This window comes from Vanrija albida (assembly GCF_041260175.1).
Source record: "Vanrija albida strain AlHP1 chromosome Unknown contig_5, whole genome shotgun sequence".
Classification (NCBI taxonomy): Eukaryota; Fungi; Basidiomycota; class Tremellomycetes; order Trichosporonales; family Trichosporonaceae; genus Vanrija; species Vanrija albida.
In genome coordinates this window covers 152,773-169,624 of record NW_027191424.1, presented here as the reverse complement: position 1 = coordinate 169,624, position 16,852 = coordinate 152,773, and the positions used below count along the sequence as shown (strand labels likewise).

Here is a 16,852-nt window from a genome sequence, read left to right as displayed (position 1 = left end):
GACGATACTGAGGGCGGGGAGGGGAGTGGGGATGGCAGCCGGCGGGACAAGCTACTCCCACTCCCGCTATGGCGACTTTGGGGTCGGCTTCAGTGCCGTCGACACCGCTGCCGTCGACGGCAGCGGCGCCCACTGCGGCAGCTTAGATTGCTCATGGTGACGCTGCCGCTCGCGATCCCGACACGGGCGTGCACCATGTGGGTGCGCGGGTGGGCCCGTCCGCCGGGGCTTCTCAGCGGCTGCTGCGCGGAGACAGCCCGATGCTGTGCCGCGCGGCTTGACCTGCGAGCTCGGCGGGAATGCAGGCCGACGGTACCATCCTGCTCTGTAGAGCGGCAATAGCGATCTGCTCGGCGCCTCGGCCAACCCCAGCCCTAGCCCGGCCCTATGCATGCATCTCGTATGCCCAGCCCAGCCAACGCCGCCCACCGCTGTTTGCTCTACACGCACATTAGCTCTCGGGGTGTCGGTCCGAGGTCCCTTCGGCAGCCACCCCTGAGTGCAGTGTATTTTTTGCAGTGTCGTGCCACCTCTGCCATTCGCGACACACCTATAGCATTCGCAGCAGCGTCATGAGCAATGCACATGCCGCCGGCTCGGGCGCGCAGCAGAAGCGTAGGCGTCCCTGTGGGATAGCGACGCGGACCCGAGAGCGATGCAGGCGCGGAAACCTGCGATCTCGCAGACTCACGACATATAAGTGCGTGCGCGTCGCGCGCGCAGCACCAACCCCCCCTCACACTCACACAATGGAGCCACCAAGCCAGACGACCTACCCCCCCGCCGCTGTGACTGCGCAGCCCGTCGCCACGCGCATGATGAGTGAGCTTGCCGCCCGTGGCCCCGACTGACCCCAGACCCGAGGGCGCCACCACCCGGCGAGTCGAGGCAGGAGGCCGAGGTCCTCCGCCTCCGCGGCGGCTCGTGCACCGCCGGCTGCTGCTGCTTCTCGTGCACGTGCTGCCAGGGCCGCTGCTGCTGTGGCCGCAAGCCCGACGTCTACGTCACCCAGTAGGCCGGGAGCGCGGCGGTGATGTATTCGGGTGTGTAGCGCCGCAACCGCGCCGCTATCACCCCCATCGCGTGAGTAGGGGGGGGGGGGGGGTGTTTGGGAGCAGGGCAGGGGCTGACCTGCCAGCGTGCACACCGATAATGACGAATAGACACCTAGACGAGCCGGATGAATGACCATGTTGTGACGACGGCGCGAAGCCAAGCGACGACGGCGCCCGGAAAGGAGGGTCGAGGTGCTGAGTGGGAAACGTGTGTCCGGTGTGCGTCGTGATTCTCGATCTAACTGGGGGTTCAACGCGCCGTGTCTCGGTCACAGGTAGGAGGTGAGCTGGTCAGGCTGGGGCAAAGCGTTGAAGCAGCCACCACTCACGAGGATCTGGCGATGCAGGGGTTTCGGGTGTATCGGGTGAAGTGAACACGGACAACAAACGATTGAGGCCCGAACGGGGACCTGGAGATGAAGGATGGACTCACCGCTTACACCTCGCGCCTCGTGTGTACAGACCTCAGGTCGTCGCTTGAAGTCATCCACCCACATTGTGCTGTGGAATGCGCTTGGGGCCGAAGCACAGGAGGACCTCTTCTCGCTGGGTGCGGCGCCGCCACTCAGCCACTTGATGGAGAGTCCTTTCGCACCATCCACAACTCGACGGCTCACGCCCCACCTCACACTCACATCACCAGAGGGACTTCAGAACAATGTCTGCAGGGGTCGTGGTCGCCCGACCTCGTGTCTTCATGCCTTCGTCACTGCTGATCACTCCCCAAAAGTCGGTCGAGAACAATGGTGCCGCGCGAGGAGCTTGATCAGCGCTGTGGAATGCTTCCAGCCGAGTAGCAGCCATTGGACCCCGACCCCGCCAACCGCTGATCTTCTCCCGTCCCCCAGGGGACATGGCTGATGCTGACGTGACAAGTGGGGCGAGGTGGCCGTCGCTCTGGGTGTCGTGAGCCAGGACTCGCCGATGGCATAAATACCCTCGCTCACCTCCTCTTCTCGCCACTCACCTCACTCGCCTCACCTCTCACTCCACCGCCCCCAGCATCAGCCAGTGAGTTCCCGCTCACTCAACCACCCACCTCCTCGGCGCACCCCCGCCCCCGAGAGTATTACATGCTCGCCTCGGAACACAAAACTGGCCTCGCCAGCGGCAGCTCCTGCCACCCTCCCCGGCCGCGGTCCTCACCCGGCATCGTCTCTGTGGCTCTGGTTGACTTCCCAGCGTCGTGCCCAAGGGTTCTTCGGCACTCCCTCCCGTCGAGGTGGCAGCTTGGTGAGTTTTCTCACTCAACCTCCACTGGGCGGGGGACGACCGGTCGTCCCCCAAGGGGGCGACCGTGTCGCCCTCTCCGTTCGGTACTGGTACCGAACGTTGGCACAATGTGCCAGGCATCTCTGTTGGTGCCAGCCTCGCCTGCTTCTGTGGGCTCTTTCGCGGACTTTGCGCCGCGCGTGCAACCTGTTGCGTTGAAACACCACCACCCGAGTGGTGGTGTGTCATCACATTCGTGATGTGGTGACAGCTTCGTGGAGGTTGACCACCCAGTGTGTGACTGAGGCTATGGGTGACTCGGCGAGAGCGAACCGTGACCTGGCGAGGCAAGTCGTTGCGAGTCAGAGCTGTTGACTGACTTTTGCGGGGGGGCAGGGGGCGTGTCTCCTGAGTCGGCGAGTCCGGCGGGGACTGCCGCCGCCAGCTTCCGTATCAACTCCCTATGTACTTCCTCCTTGTAGATATACTCGCTCACCGTAGCTTGTAGAAGATCCTGCCTAGTTCATTCATATACGTTCGTCATGTATCCTGTCGGTGTCGCAACAGCCGTGGCATCGCAAAGTGGAGGTGGAGGTGTGGGGGCCCGGCCACTGATTTTCCTGGTCCATCCTTCCTCCACAATGTTCAACCTCCTCCTTCTCCTCACCTTCAGCATCCCCAAGCATGCCCACACACCCGCACGCGGAGCAAAAGCTGACTGACCACTGACAGGATCGAACTGCCGACCTTTGCATTACTGATAACCATCGAGTTATTAGTACAATGCTCTAACCAGCTGAGCTAAGCGGCCGTGGGAGCGGGGGCGGTGGTTGGCTGATGAGCGCCACGGTGCGAGCGGTGCGAGCGGGGTGGCGTGCCCCGGCGCTGCGACTGCGCTGTGCATCTGATTTGCTACCCCCTGATGGGCTGTACGTCCTGGGGACGGGGGGTGCCGACATCGGACAGGGGGAAGAGCGGACGGAGGTGCCCCTCGATGCGCGGCTGAGGCGCCTGGCTTGGTCGAAATCACAGGTACATACACACCGTCCAACATCACCACCCGCTCACTTGCTTCCGACTCTTGCCTCGCAACTACTTGAGTGCTGACATGATGACCTGACACTGCACTCGGCTCTGCACAACACCGTACATAGAGCAACCGGAACATGCCACCGGACAACCACACGTTCGAAGCGGTGCCACGTGCCCGTTTCGGCACGCACAGCAGCGGGCTTGGCGGCCACCGACTCGTGACCATCCAGCAGAGAGATAAGCTGACCGACATGCGAGCTGACCGGACTTGAGGTGCTGGCGGCGGTCATAATAAGAGAGGAGCGTCTGGATGCAGTTCACACCTACACACCATGCCGCCCACCCCCCTTGCAGACGCACCACCAGCGCGCCGCGCGGCGTGGAAGCTCGCCGTGTCCCTCGTCCCGCTATTCATCGTGCTCTTCTTCGTAAGCCGCCCCGCGAGCCCAGCTTACCCCAGGTCCTGGCGGGAGTCGTATGGTGGATCATGCGCCTGGACAGCGTGTACGTCCAGGACCTGTCGCGCTCGGCCGGCACGGCGCGCGACGGCGTGCGCTCGGCGTGGAGCGCGGTCTGTGGCGCGCCGAGCGCCTGTGTGCGCCGCCTCCGCGGGGGCCGCGACACGACGTCGTACGCGCCAGTCGAGGACGGCAGCGAGCCCCTCGTGGGTGGTGGCGACGACGGGGGCAAGGCCGGCGACGGCGAGCAGCACGCCGACATGTGCGCGGCGGGCGCTCGTTGAGTCGGACTGCTCCGACTCACTCGGCCCCACGGGGTAACGCCGCGGAGAGCAGTAACCGGACTTGGTCCGCGCTTGAAACAGATTCGAGTCAGCCGGTATGCATAGACATCGAAGAGCGGTGCGGAGCATGCACCATAGCATAGCCCTGCGACTAGGGCTCGAAACCCGGCATGCCCGCTGCCGAGCGAGACGATTCGCGCGGGTGCTTATCTGATGTGCAGGCACGGCACGGCTTGGCTTGGCTGACGTCGACACGGAAGCGGGCAGAGGGCTGTCGAGGCCGCCGTCGAATCGGGAAAGATGTAGCCGCTGGAGTGGTATCACATGCATGCTATCGGAGCTTGGGATACGGCCGCTCCAATCGCATTGGCGGCCGGCATCACGGATATTGGGTGAGGAGGTCGTTCTGACTGGCTGGACAGAGCCAAGCGTAGTCTGCTTCGAGAACGAGAGAGCAGAAGCAGAACGACGAGGACCAGAGGCGATCCCCTCGCCACTCGGCTACCTCACTCCAGCATCCAGTACTAGCCGTGCTCGCCTCGCAGTTACCTCGTGGCTGCATCCCGCAGGTGGCGGCTGTTGATGATCGCTCAGTGACGGAGGACAATGAGAGCCCGGTCACACATGGCGTGTGCAGCGGCGGCAGCGTTGTGTGCATCGTCGGCAACAGCGACGGCAACGAGCACAATGAGCACTGTGACACCCTCTCATCCACTCACCCACCTCACCAACGCGCCCGCAGCATGCTGGGCCCAGCGCTCGCGCTCGCCGCCGCAGCTGCGCTCGGCGCGCCCCTCCCAGAGACCTCCAGCACGAGCAGCACCCCACCCACCCCCTCCACCCTCCACCCCGGCCCGCCCCGCACCCTCACGCTCACCCTCGTCATCGTCCTTTGCGTCGTCGTCGGGCTCCCGCCGAGTGTGAGTGGGCCTCCAGTGCTGACTGACAGAAGGCAATCGCGCTGTACTACCTCACCGGGGGACTGCTCATGCTGCTCGCGCACCTGTGTGCCGTGGCGCGCGAGGCCGCCCGAGGCGCAGCGGCGTCGATGGGCGCGTGGTGGACGAGTCGGGCGGCAAGCGACCCGCTTGACGTCGGCCGTCCTCCCTCCCCCGAGCCTGACGCGACCAAGACCAAGCCCGAGCCCAGCCCCGGCAACGACGGCACGCGCTCCGCCGCGCCGAGCTACCGCACAAAGGCGTCGGCCGCGCCGTCGTACCGCTCTGGCACGGAGCTCACCGCGCCGACGCCGCCGCCTAGCCCCGGCGAGCACTGTGACGTGTCCTCTGTTTCTCCAGATAGCCCTCCCAGCACAACTGGCCCCGGTGTGGGCGTTCCGATGTAGCCGGTCGCATGCATGTGTCTGCCGCACACGCCGAGTGTATGAGCGAGCGCCCTCAGCAGGCCGGCGGCGTGTATCTCCTTGTCCGACCGTGCCGGAGTAGATAGCGACGGAAATGCAAACGGCGTTGACCACCCCGACGCTCATGCACGCTCTCGCCGGGGTGCAATGTCGACTCGGCTCTGTTCACAGTGGACGAATCGCACGAGGTGCTGGCTACACCGCTCTCCAAGTTGCGGTGTACAAAGCGAACAAAGCGACGGGGCAAGAACGCCACTACCCCGTCCTCGCGGTGACGTCCACTACCTTCTATCCCTTTCATTGTCGCCACCGACTCTTCCCAACGCACAATGTCCCGTTTCCTCATCACCACTACCGCGCTCCTCGCCGTCGCATCCCTCGCGGCCATCGCTGCCGCGGCGCCGATGCCGCAGGGCTCCTTCACTCCCACAACCACCTCGGCTCCCGCGGCCTCCAGCTCCTCGAATGGCACCAAGAAGGGACGAGCCCTCTTCTGGGGCATCTTCGCCCTCATCATGGTGAGTACCCAGCGCGTGCGCACTGACGGCCAGGTCGTGGCCGGGGCTATCCTCGCCTGGCCGCTATACCTTCTCGGCAAGGTCGCCTTCTGGGGCGTGCTCACGCTTCTAGCGGTCGTGGGTACGGGTGCCGTGCGCGCATTCAGAGCCGTCGCCGAGGCGAGCAAGCGTGCTGCCGCCTCCGCACGGCGCGGCACGGCGGCCGCGAACAGCTGGGCCAAGGGCAGGGCGGCGGCCATGCGCCGCTCACGACGCTCGCGGCCCAAGTCCCCGGTCGACAGCGAGAAGGGTGCGGCCGAGGCAGCGAGCGAGAAGAAGCTGGCGTAGGTTGCCCTTACCGGAAACAGGCTGACCTTGCAGCGAGGTGCTCGACGAGCACGACAGCAAGAGCGAGTGCAGCGACCGCGCGTCGACCATCTCGGTCGCGGCGCCGGCGTACGCCGAGGGCGGACGCGCGCCGAGCTACTACAGCTCCAGCGACGAGAGCGCGCCGACGTCGGGGGCTGTGTGATTCCCAGTCAAGGCCCCTGACCCATTCCCCGGTACTGTGCTGTAGCCGAATGCATTGGTGATTGAGTAACGATTAGTCGACTACTGCCTCTGTCGTCACCCAGGCACGCCTACCCCGCGGGCACACGACCATCCCCGCGCCAAGCCGGGCGGTGCTGCTCTCCTTCCGTGTCGGAGTAGATAGCAGCTCGACGGAGGTCACTCCCACATGCATACCCTCGCCGTCGCATGCACTGCCGCTGGGTGGAACAGCACGCACGTGCCGCGGGTCGTCGTTGACGGTTGCTGACTGGGTTCTTCGTCTCGGCGTGTCCGTGGCGGCGGTGCTCGACAAGCGCACGGTTCAGTATTTAAGCAACACTGCGATCAAAAGGAGGAGCCCGAGGCCTCAAACCCACTCACTTGCAACTCACTTGCAACTCGACACAATGACACGCCGTGCACTCACCGCAGTCACCCTCCTTCTCGCCGCGTCCATGGCTGTGGCAGCGCCAATGCCCCAAGGCTCGGCGACACCCACGGCGACCCCGACTTCAACCACGGCAGCTCTCGCTTCCCCCTCAACAAACCCCTCAGAAGACGATGTTAGCTGGAACAGTCTTCCACTCGGGTTGAAGGTGTTCCTCATCATCTTCTCCATCGCTGCATGTGCCTGCTTGATCTTCATCGTCCTTGGATTTGGCTTTGTGGTGAGTTGCCTTGCGTCTGCGCGGCGCCGAACTGAACCCCGCGCCAGTTCGAATCCGACAACTATCCCCTATGGCCTCTGGAGCTCGTGATCATGTACACCGTGGGCTATCCCCTTTTAGCCCTCATCTGGGTGGCGTTGAAGCTGTGGGAGGGCGCGAAGACGGGCGCCGCGGTAACAGCCAACGTGGCGGGCAAGGCGAGCAGCGTCGTCGCTGCCGGGTGGACGCACACCAAGGCAGGCGTGGCGGCCGCGCGCGCCTCGGTGGGCCGCGGGACGACAGCCGCACGCACCTGGGCCGCGGCGGGGGCGACGGCGGTGGCGGACTCGCTGCGCCGGCCACTCAAGGCCCAGGACGACCTCGAGATGACGGCGGCCGAGGCGTTGGTCCAGAAAAAGCTAGAGTGAGTGGCATGCGTTGGGCGCTGGGACATGGCTGACGCCGGTAGCGAGGCCTGTGCTGCCATCGACACCGACGACGCGTCGACGGTCACGGTTGCGGCGCCGGCGTACGCTTCCAGCTGTGGCGTACCGAGCTATCGCAGCTTGGGCGAGGAGAGCGAGCTGACCGAGGAGAAGGCCTCAAGCGGGGAGAACGCCCAGCCGTCGCGTGCGGCGACACCGACTCCGGAAAAGGATGCCCAGTAGACGAGGCTCCGTCCAAGGCCTGCGCCCGGCTCGTGATGTACCCGAATGCATAGTTGTACCAGTATGGATGTACCAGTCGCGATGACGCGGGGACTCCGGGCCCCACACCGCGCCAAGCCGGTCCGACCGCGCCGGAGAAGATAACGGCTCGGGGGAATGACGATCTCGCCTCCCCCCTGCATGTGCATGTGCCGACCGATCCAATCCCACGGCCATTCCCGCAATGCCGCAGAGTGGAGAGGATGTACGTGTGAGGCGACGGTAGACTCGGATGTGCGTCGGCGATGTCCGTGGCGGCAGAAGGCTTCAAGACTGGTTACTGCCCGAGGACACCGGCTCAACGTCAGCCAAACAATGTCCTCGCGTCGACTCAGATGACTCCAACCTGGCAGAGGCCAGAGTCGCGGTTCCGACCCCATACGATTTGGTGGAGCTCGTGCGAGAAGGCAGGGGGGGGGGGGGTCCCGGGGATGGAGGAGGGCGCGGGCTTGCAGATAAATCAACGATGCCGCGCACTGACGCCACTGACCCCGACTCCGCGACCAACCAACGCATGCACAGTACATGCCCCGCTTCGCTATCACCGCCACCCTCTCCCTTCTCGCCGCCGTCGCCACCCTCGCGGGTGGGGTACCGCTCCCCCTCCCGCAGGGCTCGGCGACCACCACGGCGTCCCCCACCGCTTCCGCCTCCGCTGCGCCAAGCTCCGAGGACAAGGACAAGGTGAAGGACGTCTGGTTCTGGGTGTCTCTGAGCATCTCGATGTCGGTGAGTAGCCGGGGCGTGCGGCACTGACGGGCACTAGGTCACCGTCGCCTTCATCCTCGCCTTCCCACTGCATACCTCGCCGTGGGCCTGCGGTACCTCGGCTCGGTGGTCTGGGTGCTCGCGAGCGCTGGTGCCGAGCGGGCGGGGGCGGCGGGCGTGTCCCTCCGTCGTGGCGCTACTGCCGCGGGCGCTTGGACCACGGCGAGGGTCGGGGCGGCGTGGACGTGCACCATGTCCGGCATGGCGGCGGTTGGCACATGGGTCGCGACGAGAGCCAGGGCTATGGCGGACACCATGCGCCGCCCACCGCGCCCACCGCCCAAGAACCAGCTCCAGCTGACCGCAATCGAGGCCGCAATCGACAGCAAGCTCGCGTCAGTATGTGAGCCGGGCGTGGCTGATCCCAGTGTGACCGTCGAGGTCGAGCACGACGGCAAGAGCGTGATCAGCCACGCGTCGGGCTCGACCGCCGCGCCGCCGTACGCCTCTGACGCGCCGAGCTACTACTCCCACGAGGAGAGGGCGCTGCTCGAATGCGCGCCGAGGTAGTTCGGGGGCCTGGCTGCCCTTGCAGTACCGTACCCGCATTCACGGACGGGATTAATATTGGTCGAGTCTTGTCCAGGCATATTATCGCCGCCTACCATTCCGACGAGCCGGTCCTGCTGTGGCTTCGGCCATGCACGAGGGCTCTGGCCATGGTGTACAACTCCGCTCTCGAATGAACTGCTACATAAGCGACCCAGTGTACCTACCTCTTGAAACGGAATGGCCGTGGCGGCGGTGCAGGTGGCACGAGGCGCTGCACAACGTAACTCAAATGGCCGTGTCGTGTGAAACACGGCCAAGAGGAGCTCCACTGATGGCCCTTAGGATTTCATGGCTCGAGAGGAATACCTAGTGCCGGCCGCATTGCGATACGAACGATATCGCTGGATCCGCGGTTTTTGCCAAGATATAGAGAAAACGGGGCATCACTTTCGCCACTAGCCCTCACGGAACGTACAATGACCCGCTTCACAATCACAACAGCCAACACCCTCTTCCTCGTCGCGTCCTTCACCATCGCCGCCGCCGGGCCAATAGCGCAGGCCTCGCTCTCGCCCACACGCACGCTCCCCACGCCGAGCACGGCTGCTCCCTCCGCCGCGACGTCCAAGTCGAAGCCCAACGGCTTCTGGCCATGGTTTCTTATCGCCATCCCCATCGGAGTGAGTTGCTCTGCACGCGCGCCACTGACTCCAGGCTGTCGCAATAGGCGCGGCGTATGTCGCCCGGGCACTGAGCGACGGCCTGTGCGACGCCGCCGAGTGGGTGTTTGACGCCGTCGTCGGCGCGAGCAAGTGTGCGGCAAAGCGCTGCTGGGCCGCCGCGCGGGCATGGGCTGCGAGAAGAGACATCGCCAGGGCGGAGAGGATGCGCCGGCGGGTCGAGGCCGACGATGTCGAGAAGAGCGCGGATGAGGTGCCGACCAAGGAGAAGTTTGCGTGGGTAGTCACCAGCAGCGCTGCCAAGGACGAAGACTGCGGCAAGAGCGAGAGCGACTGCACCTCCGGCTTCTCGGACCCGCCAAGCTACGCCACCACCGACGGCGCGCCCAGCTACTGCAACCGAAGTGAGGAGAGCATGTCGTCGGCACGGAGCTCGAGCGAGGAGAGCGAGCCACGGAGCTCGAGCGAGGGCATCGCGCCACGATCACGCCCCCTTACCCCTTGGGCTGGATTCCGAGTCGAGTCGGGCAGCAGCAGGTAGAGACGAATGCATGTGTTTGGTTTGCGTTGCTGCGTCAGCCAGCCAGGCACGCCGGCCCCGCGGGCACCAGTGCCAACCCCGCGGCAAGCGGTGCGGTGCGGGCGGTGCCTTGGGGGTGCACTGCCTGATGACCATCTGCACGCACGTTTCAAAGTCGTCCATTCGTCTGCACTAACTTGGATGCACGCGCCATTAAGCATACGGCGACGGCAGTGCAGTGGAGCCGCCAGAGGGCCTTGCCCATCGGATCACCGACCGACCGCGACACAGTCGAGTGACGTCGTGTGACGGCCGAGTCAGTCAGTGGGTCAGCAACAAAATGCACACCAGCCGTTCTTACATTGGTACCCGTCCTCACCTAACCCAATGACCAACTCATCGAACACATTACGCGCCAAGTACGCCCGGCACGAGAAGCTCATGGCGAAGGAGGTGGCGCCCTGGCTACCCCCCGCCGGGCACGTCGAGGCCAAGAAGCGCATGGCAAAACATTGGGGCGGGCAGCCCTGGCCTCCCCATCGACCAGCGTGGGTCGCCCCTTCGCCGGGACCATGCGAGCCGAGGTGGTGGATCTCGTGCGCGAACGGCGGCCCCGAGTGCCGGTGCCAGCGTTGCCTCAGTAACCCGTTCTACGACCTCTGCGAGCAGTGCGGAACCTATACCTGCCGCTCCGAGGTCGTCGAGCCCGCGGGCCTCCCTCGCCGGGTGCACGACGCGCTCGGGAAGCGGTTCTCGGTCATCGGCGAGCTGTGTACTGCCCTTGGTGGGGTACAGTTGGCCTCGGCGAGGTGACGCTCTCCCAAGGCTGGAGACATCGAGGCGGGGCCCAGCGACAGGCAGGAGAAGAAGTTTGGGTGAGTCGCCGGGCTGAGGGACACCGCTGATTCCTAGAAAGCCCAAAGACCGAGTCGAGTCATACCGCGTCGCCGAGGGCAGGTGCCCGGATGAGGACGACGGGGCATCGACCATTGCGCCGAGCTACCACTCACAGGAGGAGGCAGGCGGCGGCCCCTCGTCCGCTCCGCCAAGCTACCGCCCGCGGGAGACGAACGACGACCGGGAGCCCTGTGTTCCCCCGCCAAGCTACTACCGATGACGGCGATTCGTCGACCCTCGCGCCGAGCTACCGCTCGCGGGATGAGGACGACGGCAAGGACTCGACCGACGTGCCCAGCTACTGCTCCGCCGACCGCGACGCGCCGAGCTAGTCGCGCCCTCATGCAACGGAGGGCACACCCACGAGCCCCCCGACTGCGGATGTGGACTCTGTCGGCGCAAACGAGTGGCAAGGTGACGTCCGACCAACACTGGCCTCACCGCCCCCTCGCACCGTCCGGAGGCGACTGCCCACCGACCCGCACCGCCCAGCGGCCTGCCGTCCGACGGTGACTCAGAACGCTCCGGCGGGTGACATGCCACCCGCACCTTTCAGCCCATGACGGCTCCTGCACGGCATACCCCGCCCGCCGCAAGTTTATAGATTTATAGACGCAGTTGTATATCGCACAATCTTGTTCTGTATGTATGTCTGTGATGTGTTGTTCATCTCCTTCCATCGCACGTCCCCTCCACCGATGCCAAGCCGGCACTGCGGACAATGCGTGCCTGGCTGTGGATATGAAAGCCGGATACGGTCCTGCTATTGTTGACATGCCCGAGTAACCGCGGCAACCACTCCGGAGTCACTTGGACATGGGTGCCAGTCCAACTCGACTTCACCATTGCATGCAACCTACACACCATGGGTCACCGCTTGCGAACTACCCTCATCCTCATCCTGGCCTTCTGCGCCACCCTCGTGGTCTCCAGCATCACCTTCGGCGCGCTCGCTCCCACCCTTGATCCGGGGGACGCCGAGGGGCCGTGGTACTCGGCCATGTCGACGGGCAACCCGATGTTAGACCTCGTCATCCTCCTCGTATTCGGGATCCCCTTCGGGGTGAGTGGGAGGTTGGGGTCCGGCTGACGGCAGTGCATCGCCCTCATGCTGATCGTCGGTACGCTCGTGCAATTGCCCGTGACGCTGTACCGCGACAGTCGCGTGCTCTGGGGGGCGGCGGCGCCTGTCCGCAAGCTGACTCGGAGGGCCGGCGCCGCAGCGCTGGGCATTGTGGGGGTGCGACGCGCGCCCACGGTGTACGATGTCGAGAAGGCTCCGTTCGAGGGAGGGGACGAGAAGGTGTAGGTCGGTGTGAGGGCATCCCGGCTCTCACCTACTGTGGACCACTATGCGTAGCCGCGCTGTCCGTATGATGCGCTAGCCGCGTCAAATATGTATATGAAATGTGTATGGCTGATCTGCTAAACACTAAACGCGCAGATGGCTCTGCGAAGCCGGTCGGATGTGTGGCTCCCGCTGAGGAGATAAGCGCAAGTGGCTCGCGGTGGACACTGCCGCGCCAGCTACTGCCGGTGGCTCGGATATGCACGTTTAGTTGACGCTGGCCAAGGTCAGCAGAGCATGTATGACTCGCTCGCCGGATCATGAACTGATACCGGTCGTCGGGCCGTGGAGTACCCGATATCGTGCCAATCATGTGCGATGTGCGGCGAGGACAGAGTCTGAAGGCGGGGCAGTCGTGTGGGTGCTTCAGACGAGGGTGGCGAGGGCAGCGAGGGGCCGATTGTAACACCTGCCGGTCTTGGTACACACTGTACACACAGTCACATCGTGTTCTACCCACTAGCCGCCTCAACTGCGCGTATGAAAGCTATCTGCCTAACTCCCCCGCCCGACAACTCGCGCCAAGCCAGTGCGGTGCGCGCTTGCGGGTGAGGAGACGTGCGTGACTCGGAGAGGTGCGCGATTTACCGTTGCAGAGGTACGTCTTGCCGATTCAACAGGTCCACATGCCAGCACAGGGCGGATCACGGCCACTGCACTGGAGATTGTCTGCTGACGCTGTACCGGAGCGCACCAATCCGGTACGTGTGGCGATCCTCCCGACTATGCCAATGCCTTGATAAACAGGCGGCATGTCCCTCGACGGCACACACACACACACACGCCATGAATCGGCCCCGCACGCCACCCACACTACGCCTGCTCATACTCGCCCTCTCCCTCGCGCTCACCCTCGCGGCCGCGGCACCCACGCCGACGGCGCCACTCAGCGCCACGGCGATCACCGCGGCCGGCTCTGCCATCATCTCCGACAAGCCGAAGAAGGTATCCAAGGGCCTTTTCGTCTTCCTTATCATCGTGGCGGTCCTCTCTGGGGTGAGTAGAAGCCATGGACCTGCTAACAGCAGCTATGCTCCATCATCAGTGTAGGCATTCTCCTCGTCTACTTATTCTGTGCCGTGCTTCTGCTCGTGTCCTGGGTCGTCATCAAGATCTGTGACGCGCTCCAGACGTCCGACGGGGCCGTCGGGAGGCGCGCGCAATCAGTCCGGGCATGGGCGGACAAGACGGCGACGTATGCGAGGGCTCTTGCAGCCCGTATGTCGAAGGGGGGCGATGGAGATGATGGCGGCGGCGGTGGCGGCGACTGAGGCAGCGTGGGGGTGGCGACGATAGGCGCCGTGGGCACCCAACGACCGCGAGGGATGGCTCCAATCGCGGCGAGTCGGCCCGCGCACCGAGCTACCAGCACGAGGTGGAGTACGCCGACTCGAGCGCTGGCTCGGAAGGGAGTTGCCACAGGACGCAGGCAGGTGGGCGAGGTACAAGCAATGACCAATCGAACCGCGGCAGAGTGTAACAGCAGGACCTAGCGAGGCCGGCCCACACCGAACGAACAACGTAGCCTGTTGTACACAGCATAGTGCCAGTATGTAATAATGCGTCCAAGCAAGCCCGATGAAAGCTGCACGCCAACGGCAGCATGCACCGAACGTCACGCACAGAAATGGCGCAGCGGGCACCCAAGCCCGCGGTCGACCTGTGGGCAAAGTGCCACCAATCACAGTCCGACATCGCGGACTTTTAGCCTGATTGTGTGCGTCCGCCTCGCCAGCCGATTCCTCCAACCCCGACACCGGGCAGTGCAGCGTCCTGGCGAATGGGAACGCGAGGGAGGCCGATCCGGCCAGTGATAGGAGATGCGCGGTCTGTTGACCCGGCTCGAGGGCGGATGTGCCGACTACTGGCGGTGACTCGGGCGACCGGGAGTCGCCACCGCCTCGTCGCTCCATCGCAGTAGCGGGCGCGTAGCAAGCGCGGGGTGGGGCCGCGTGGTGGGGCTGGTGAGCCACGTATTAGCTGGGGATCCCGGATGCTCGACTTGACACAGAGCAGCGGGATACCACCTGCTGGCAGCCATTCGGCCCGCCCCCGATGTCCCGACCCCGCCCGCCCTCATGGCATGGGGTGTAACCGGTATCGTCAGTGAGTTGTGGTTATCGCCGACATTGCGCGCTGCTCGTGCGCACAGCCGCACGGTCCCCGCTGTAGCTTCCGTCGCCACCCGCCCCGCCGTCGTCCTCTGCTCCCCCCCCCCCCCCCAGCCTACCTCGACAGTCCGACCCCCTCGCGCCAAGCGCATGCACAAACGAGTCCAGCGCTTAGCCAGCGCTTGCCGAGTCACCAGACCTGCACCCTCCTGTCTCAGCCGGACGCACCGGATGACTCCCGCCGAGCCGAGCCAATCCTGTAGCAGAGATAAGAATGGGCGGAACGAGTAGGTTGTGGCGGTGCGGAACGAGTGGCAACAGTTGGCCGCGGCGGACTGGCAGACGGCCGGCTCGACGGAACACAATGCATTGCCGGCGACTTGGGCAGCACATACAATACGCCTGTGCGTCTTCTCCGGCGTCTTGTCACCCCATCCCTTCCACTCACTCGTAGTTGACCGATCGCGCACCCACTCACCCACCATGACCCGCCCCGGTCTCTTCGCCCTCGGCACCCTCGCACTCCTCACCCTCGCCCTCGCGGCCGACCCCACCACAACGTCAAGCGCCACCCCCAAGCCCTCCGTATGGCCCCCATGCGACCCTAATTCCCCCAGCTACAACCGTGGCCGATGCACCGGGGGCCGGGTGAGGTACTACCTCGCCGTCTTCGGGGGCGCGGCCGGCGCGATAGTGGTGAGTCCCCTCTCCCAACAATGCTGACTCCAGGCCGGCTGGATCCTGATCCGTCTCATGGACGGCAAGTGGTGCTCCACCGGCTGCGGTCGCGTCAGCCACTCGCCCACAGTGGGCGAGCGGATGGAGACCCGCTTTGAGCAGTGGCGCGCAGAGAGGGAAGCGCGCCGCGCACGCCATGCCGAGTGGCCCTGGCTTGTGACCGTGTCAGCCTGGTTAAAGGTGCTCCATGTCAACAAGGCCGCTGTTCCCGAGTCGCGGCACGTACCACACAAGCCGAGAGACACGCAGACTCTCCTCGGTCGGCTCCGCCGGTGGGTTGCCCGCCGCCCGGCCCTCCCCGAGCGCGAGCGCGAGTTCGACGAGCTGGAAAGCGAGATATCGTGAGTACGTCCGCAGACACATCTGACACTCCAGTCGGCAGGAAGCCGCGTTTGGCGAACTGCCGTCCCACTTGCCCTCTTACCCGGTGAAGAACAAGAAGTCCGAGGCCAAGGGCAAGGACAAGGACCGCATGCCCGACGACAACCGGTCCTACACGACCGCCGCGCCGTCCTACCACTCGCAGAACAGCGCGCCGTCATACCGCACGCTCGGGCCGGCCCCCGCCTCCCCTGCCCCAGCGTACTTCACCTACAGTGTGCACCTCCCCTCCCGGCCGCCCTCGCCCCCGGGCTCGATCTACTCGGAGGTGAGCTCGTTCGGCGAGGTGCCCGACGTGGTTCCGGGTGGACGCATGCTGGGCGGGGTGCCCCCGCCGCTCCCCCCGCGACTCCCCCCACGCTCACTGTACCGCCCGAGCCGCGCCGGCTTGCCTGACTTCAGCGCGCGCCGCGGCCGCTCGGGATACCTCACCACCTCGCAGCGGCTGTCCATGTCCGCGCCTGCGTCGGAGGGCGATGAGACGGCGTCGTCGGTTGCGGACAGCGGCGCGCCGCTGTTGGCGCGCCGGCCCGAGGACATGGTATAGGGGCGGTGTTACGAGACATCTAGAGGTTTGGGCAGATCCTCGCACCGGTCAGTGGGTTGGCAGTTGTATCAGTGATTGTTGTACAGCCTTGAAGCGTGAATGCATGTGTTACAGGCCCAGCTGAGAGGGAGGAAATGTGTACTGCGTGACCATGGAAGGCAGCGCTCACTGCTCATCAGTAGGGACTGCAAGCTTACAATCCTACTTCCAACACACCGGTTGGAATGCACAGCGTAACCTCGGCTCGTGCGTGACGTCAACAGCGCACCCAACACTCCTCTCCTTGTCTCTTTGCACAATACCCACCCTGTCTTTGGGTGCGCCTGGGACATGGAAGCAGCACCCCAGGCAGCCGATTGCCTCCCGGCTTGCAAGCCTCGCGGCATCGACATTGTGCTGGGTGGAGCTTGGGGTGTGAGAGTGCCACCACCTCCCCGAGGCCCGTTCCCACACGAGTGGAGAGTGCCGACTTTCAGTTTGGGTATGTGCCGGGTATTCACCGTCATGGCGTCTTGGGTATGCACCGTCATGACGGCTTGGGTGTTCACCGTCAAGGCAGTGGG

At 64.9% G+C, this 16,852-nt stretch overlaps 10 protein-coding genes and 1 non-coding gene across 11 annotated transcripts; 10 read left to right on the top strand and 1 right to left on the bottom strand.

Moving 5' to 3' along the window:
- Positions 1-749: 749 nt before the first annotated feature.
- Q8F55_006171 (uncharacterized protein) lies at positions 750-1,015 on the top strand (the record flags this gene model as incomplete). Its single annotated transcript, XM_069354639.1, has 2 exons — positions 750-822; positions 858-1,015. 2 exons carry the CDS (start codon positions 750-752, stop codon positions 1,013-1,015), a joined length of 231 nt encoding a protein of 76 aa, XP_069206710.1.
- A 1,971-nt stretch (positions 1,016-2,986) lies between these two features.
- Positions 2,987-3,078, bottom strand: Q8F55_006170. Its single transcript has one exon. It is a non-coding gene; the product is annotated as a tRNA-Ile (tRNA).
- Positions 3,079-3,631: 553 nt separating this feature from the next.
- Positions 3,632-5,386, top strand: Q8F55_006169 (uncharacterized protein; the record flags this gene model as incomplete). The annotated part of the gene is made up of 3 exons (XM_069354638.1): positions 3,632-3,727; positions 3,760-3,963; positions 4,991-5,386. The coding sequence occupies 3 exons, from the start codon at positions 3,632-3,634 to the stop codon at positions 5,384-5,386; spliced, it is 696 nt and encodes a 231-aa protein (XP_069206709.1).
- A 347-nt stretch (positions 5,387-5,733) lies between these two features.
- Positions 5,734-6,433, top strand: Q8F55_006168 (uncharacterized protein; the record flags this gene model as incomplete). The annotated part of the gene is made up of 2 exons (XM_069354637.1): positions 5,734-6,245; positions 6,283-6,433. 2 exons carry the CDS (start codon positions 5,734-5,736, stop codon positions 6,431-6,433), a joined length of 663 nt encoding a protein of 220 aa, XP_069206708.1.
- Positions 6,434-6,860: 427 nt separating this feature from the next.
- Q8F55_006167 (uncharacterized protein) lies at positions 6,861-7,768 on the top strand (the record flags this gene model as incomplete). Its single annotated transcript, XM_069354636.1, has 3 exons — positions 6,861-7,121; positions 7,169-7,524; positions 7,570-7,768. The coding sequence occupies 3 exons, from the start codon at positions 6,861-6,863 to the stop codon at positions 7,766-7,768; spliced, it is 816 nt and encodes a 271-aa protein (XP_069206707.1).
- Positions 7,769-8,332: 564 nt separating this feature from the next.
- Q8F55_006166 (uncharacterized protein) lies at positions 8,333-9,085 on the top strand (the record flags this gene model as incomplete). Its single annotated transcript, XM_069354635.1, has 3 exons — positions 8,333-8,536; positions 8,574-8,617; positions 8,815-9,085. 3 exons carry the CDS (start codon positions 8,333-8,335, stop codon positions 9,083-9,085), a joined length of 519 nt encoding a protein of 172 aa, XP_069206706.1.
- Positions 9,086-9,543: 458 nt separating this feature from the next.
- On the top strand, positions 9,544-10,288 carry Q8F55_006165 (uncharacterized protein; the record flags this gene model as incomplete). Its single annotated transcript, XM_069354634.1, has 2 exons — positions 9,544-9,747; positions 9,782-10,288. 2 exons carry the CDS (start codon positions 9,544-9,546, stop codon positions 10,286-10,288), a joined length of 711 nt encoding a protein of 236 aa, XP_069206705.1.
- Positions 10,289-10,654: 366 nt separating this feature from the next.
- Positions 10,655-11,384, top strand: Q8F55_006164 (uncharacterized protein; the record flags this gene model as incomplete). The annotated part of the gene is made up of 3 exons (XM_069354633.1): positions 10,655-11,056; positions 11,093-11,142; positions 11,180-11,384. 3 exons carry the CDS (start codon positions 10,655-10,657, stop codon positions 11,382-11,384), a joined length of 657 nt encoding a protein of 218 aa, XP_069206704.1.
- A 645-nt stretch (positions 11,385-12,029) lies between these two features.
- Positions 12,030-12,656, top strand: Q8F55_006163 (uncharacterized protein; the record flags this gene model as incomplete). Its single annotated transcript, XM_069354632.1, has 2 exons — positions 12,030-12,227; positions 12,609-12,656. 2 exons carry the CDS (start codon positions 12,030-12,032, stop codon positions 12,654-12,656), a joined length of 246 nt encoding a protein of 81 aa, XP_069206703.1.
- Positions 12,657-13,298: 642 nt separating this feature from the next.
- Positions 13,299-14,220, top strand: Q8F55_006162 (uncharacterized protein; the record flags this gene model as incomplete). Its single annotated transcript, XM_069354631.1, has 3 exons — positions 13,299-13,508; positions 13,541-13,730; positions 14,138-14,220. The coding sequence occupies 3 exons, from the start codon at positions 13,299-13,301 to the stop codon at positions 14,218-14,220; spliced, it is 483 nt and encodes a 160-aa protein (XP_069206702.1).
- An 886-nt stretch (positions 14,221-15,106) lies between these two features.
- Q8F55_006161 (uncharacterized protein) lies at positions 15,107-16,289 on the top strand (the record flags this gene model as incomplete). Its single annotated transcript, XM_069354630.1, has 3 exons — positions 15,107-15,319; positions 15,353-15,702; positions 15,737-16,289. 3 exons carry the CDS (start codon positions 15,107-15,109, stop codon positions 16,287-16,289), a joined length of 1,116 nt encoding a protein of 371 aa, XP_069206701.1.
- Between the last annotated feature and the right edge of the window lie 563 nt (positions 16,290-16,852).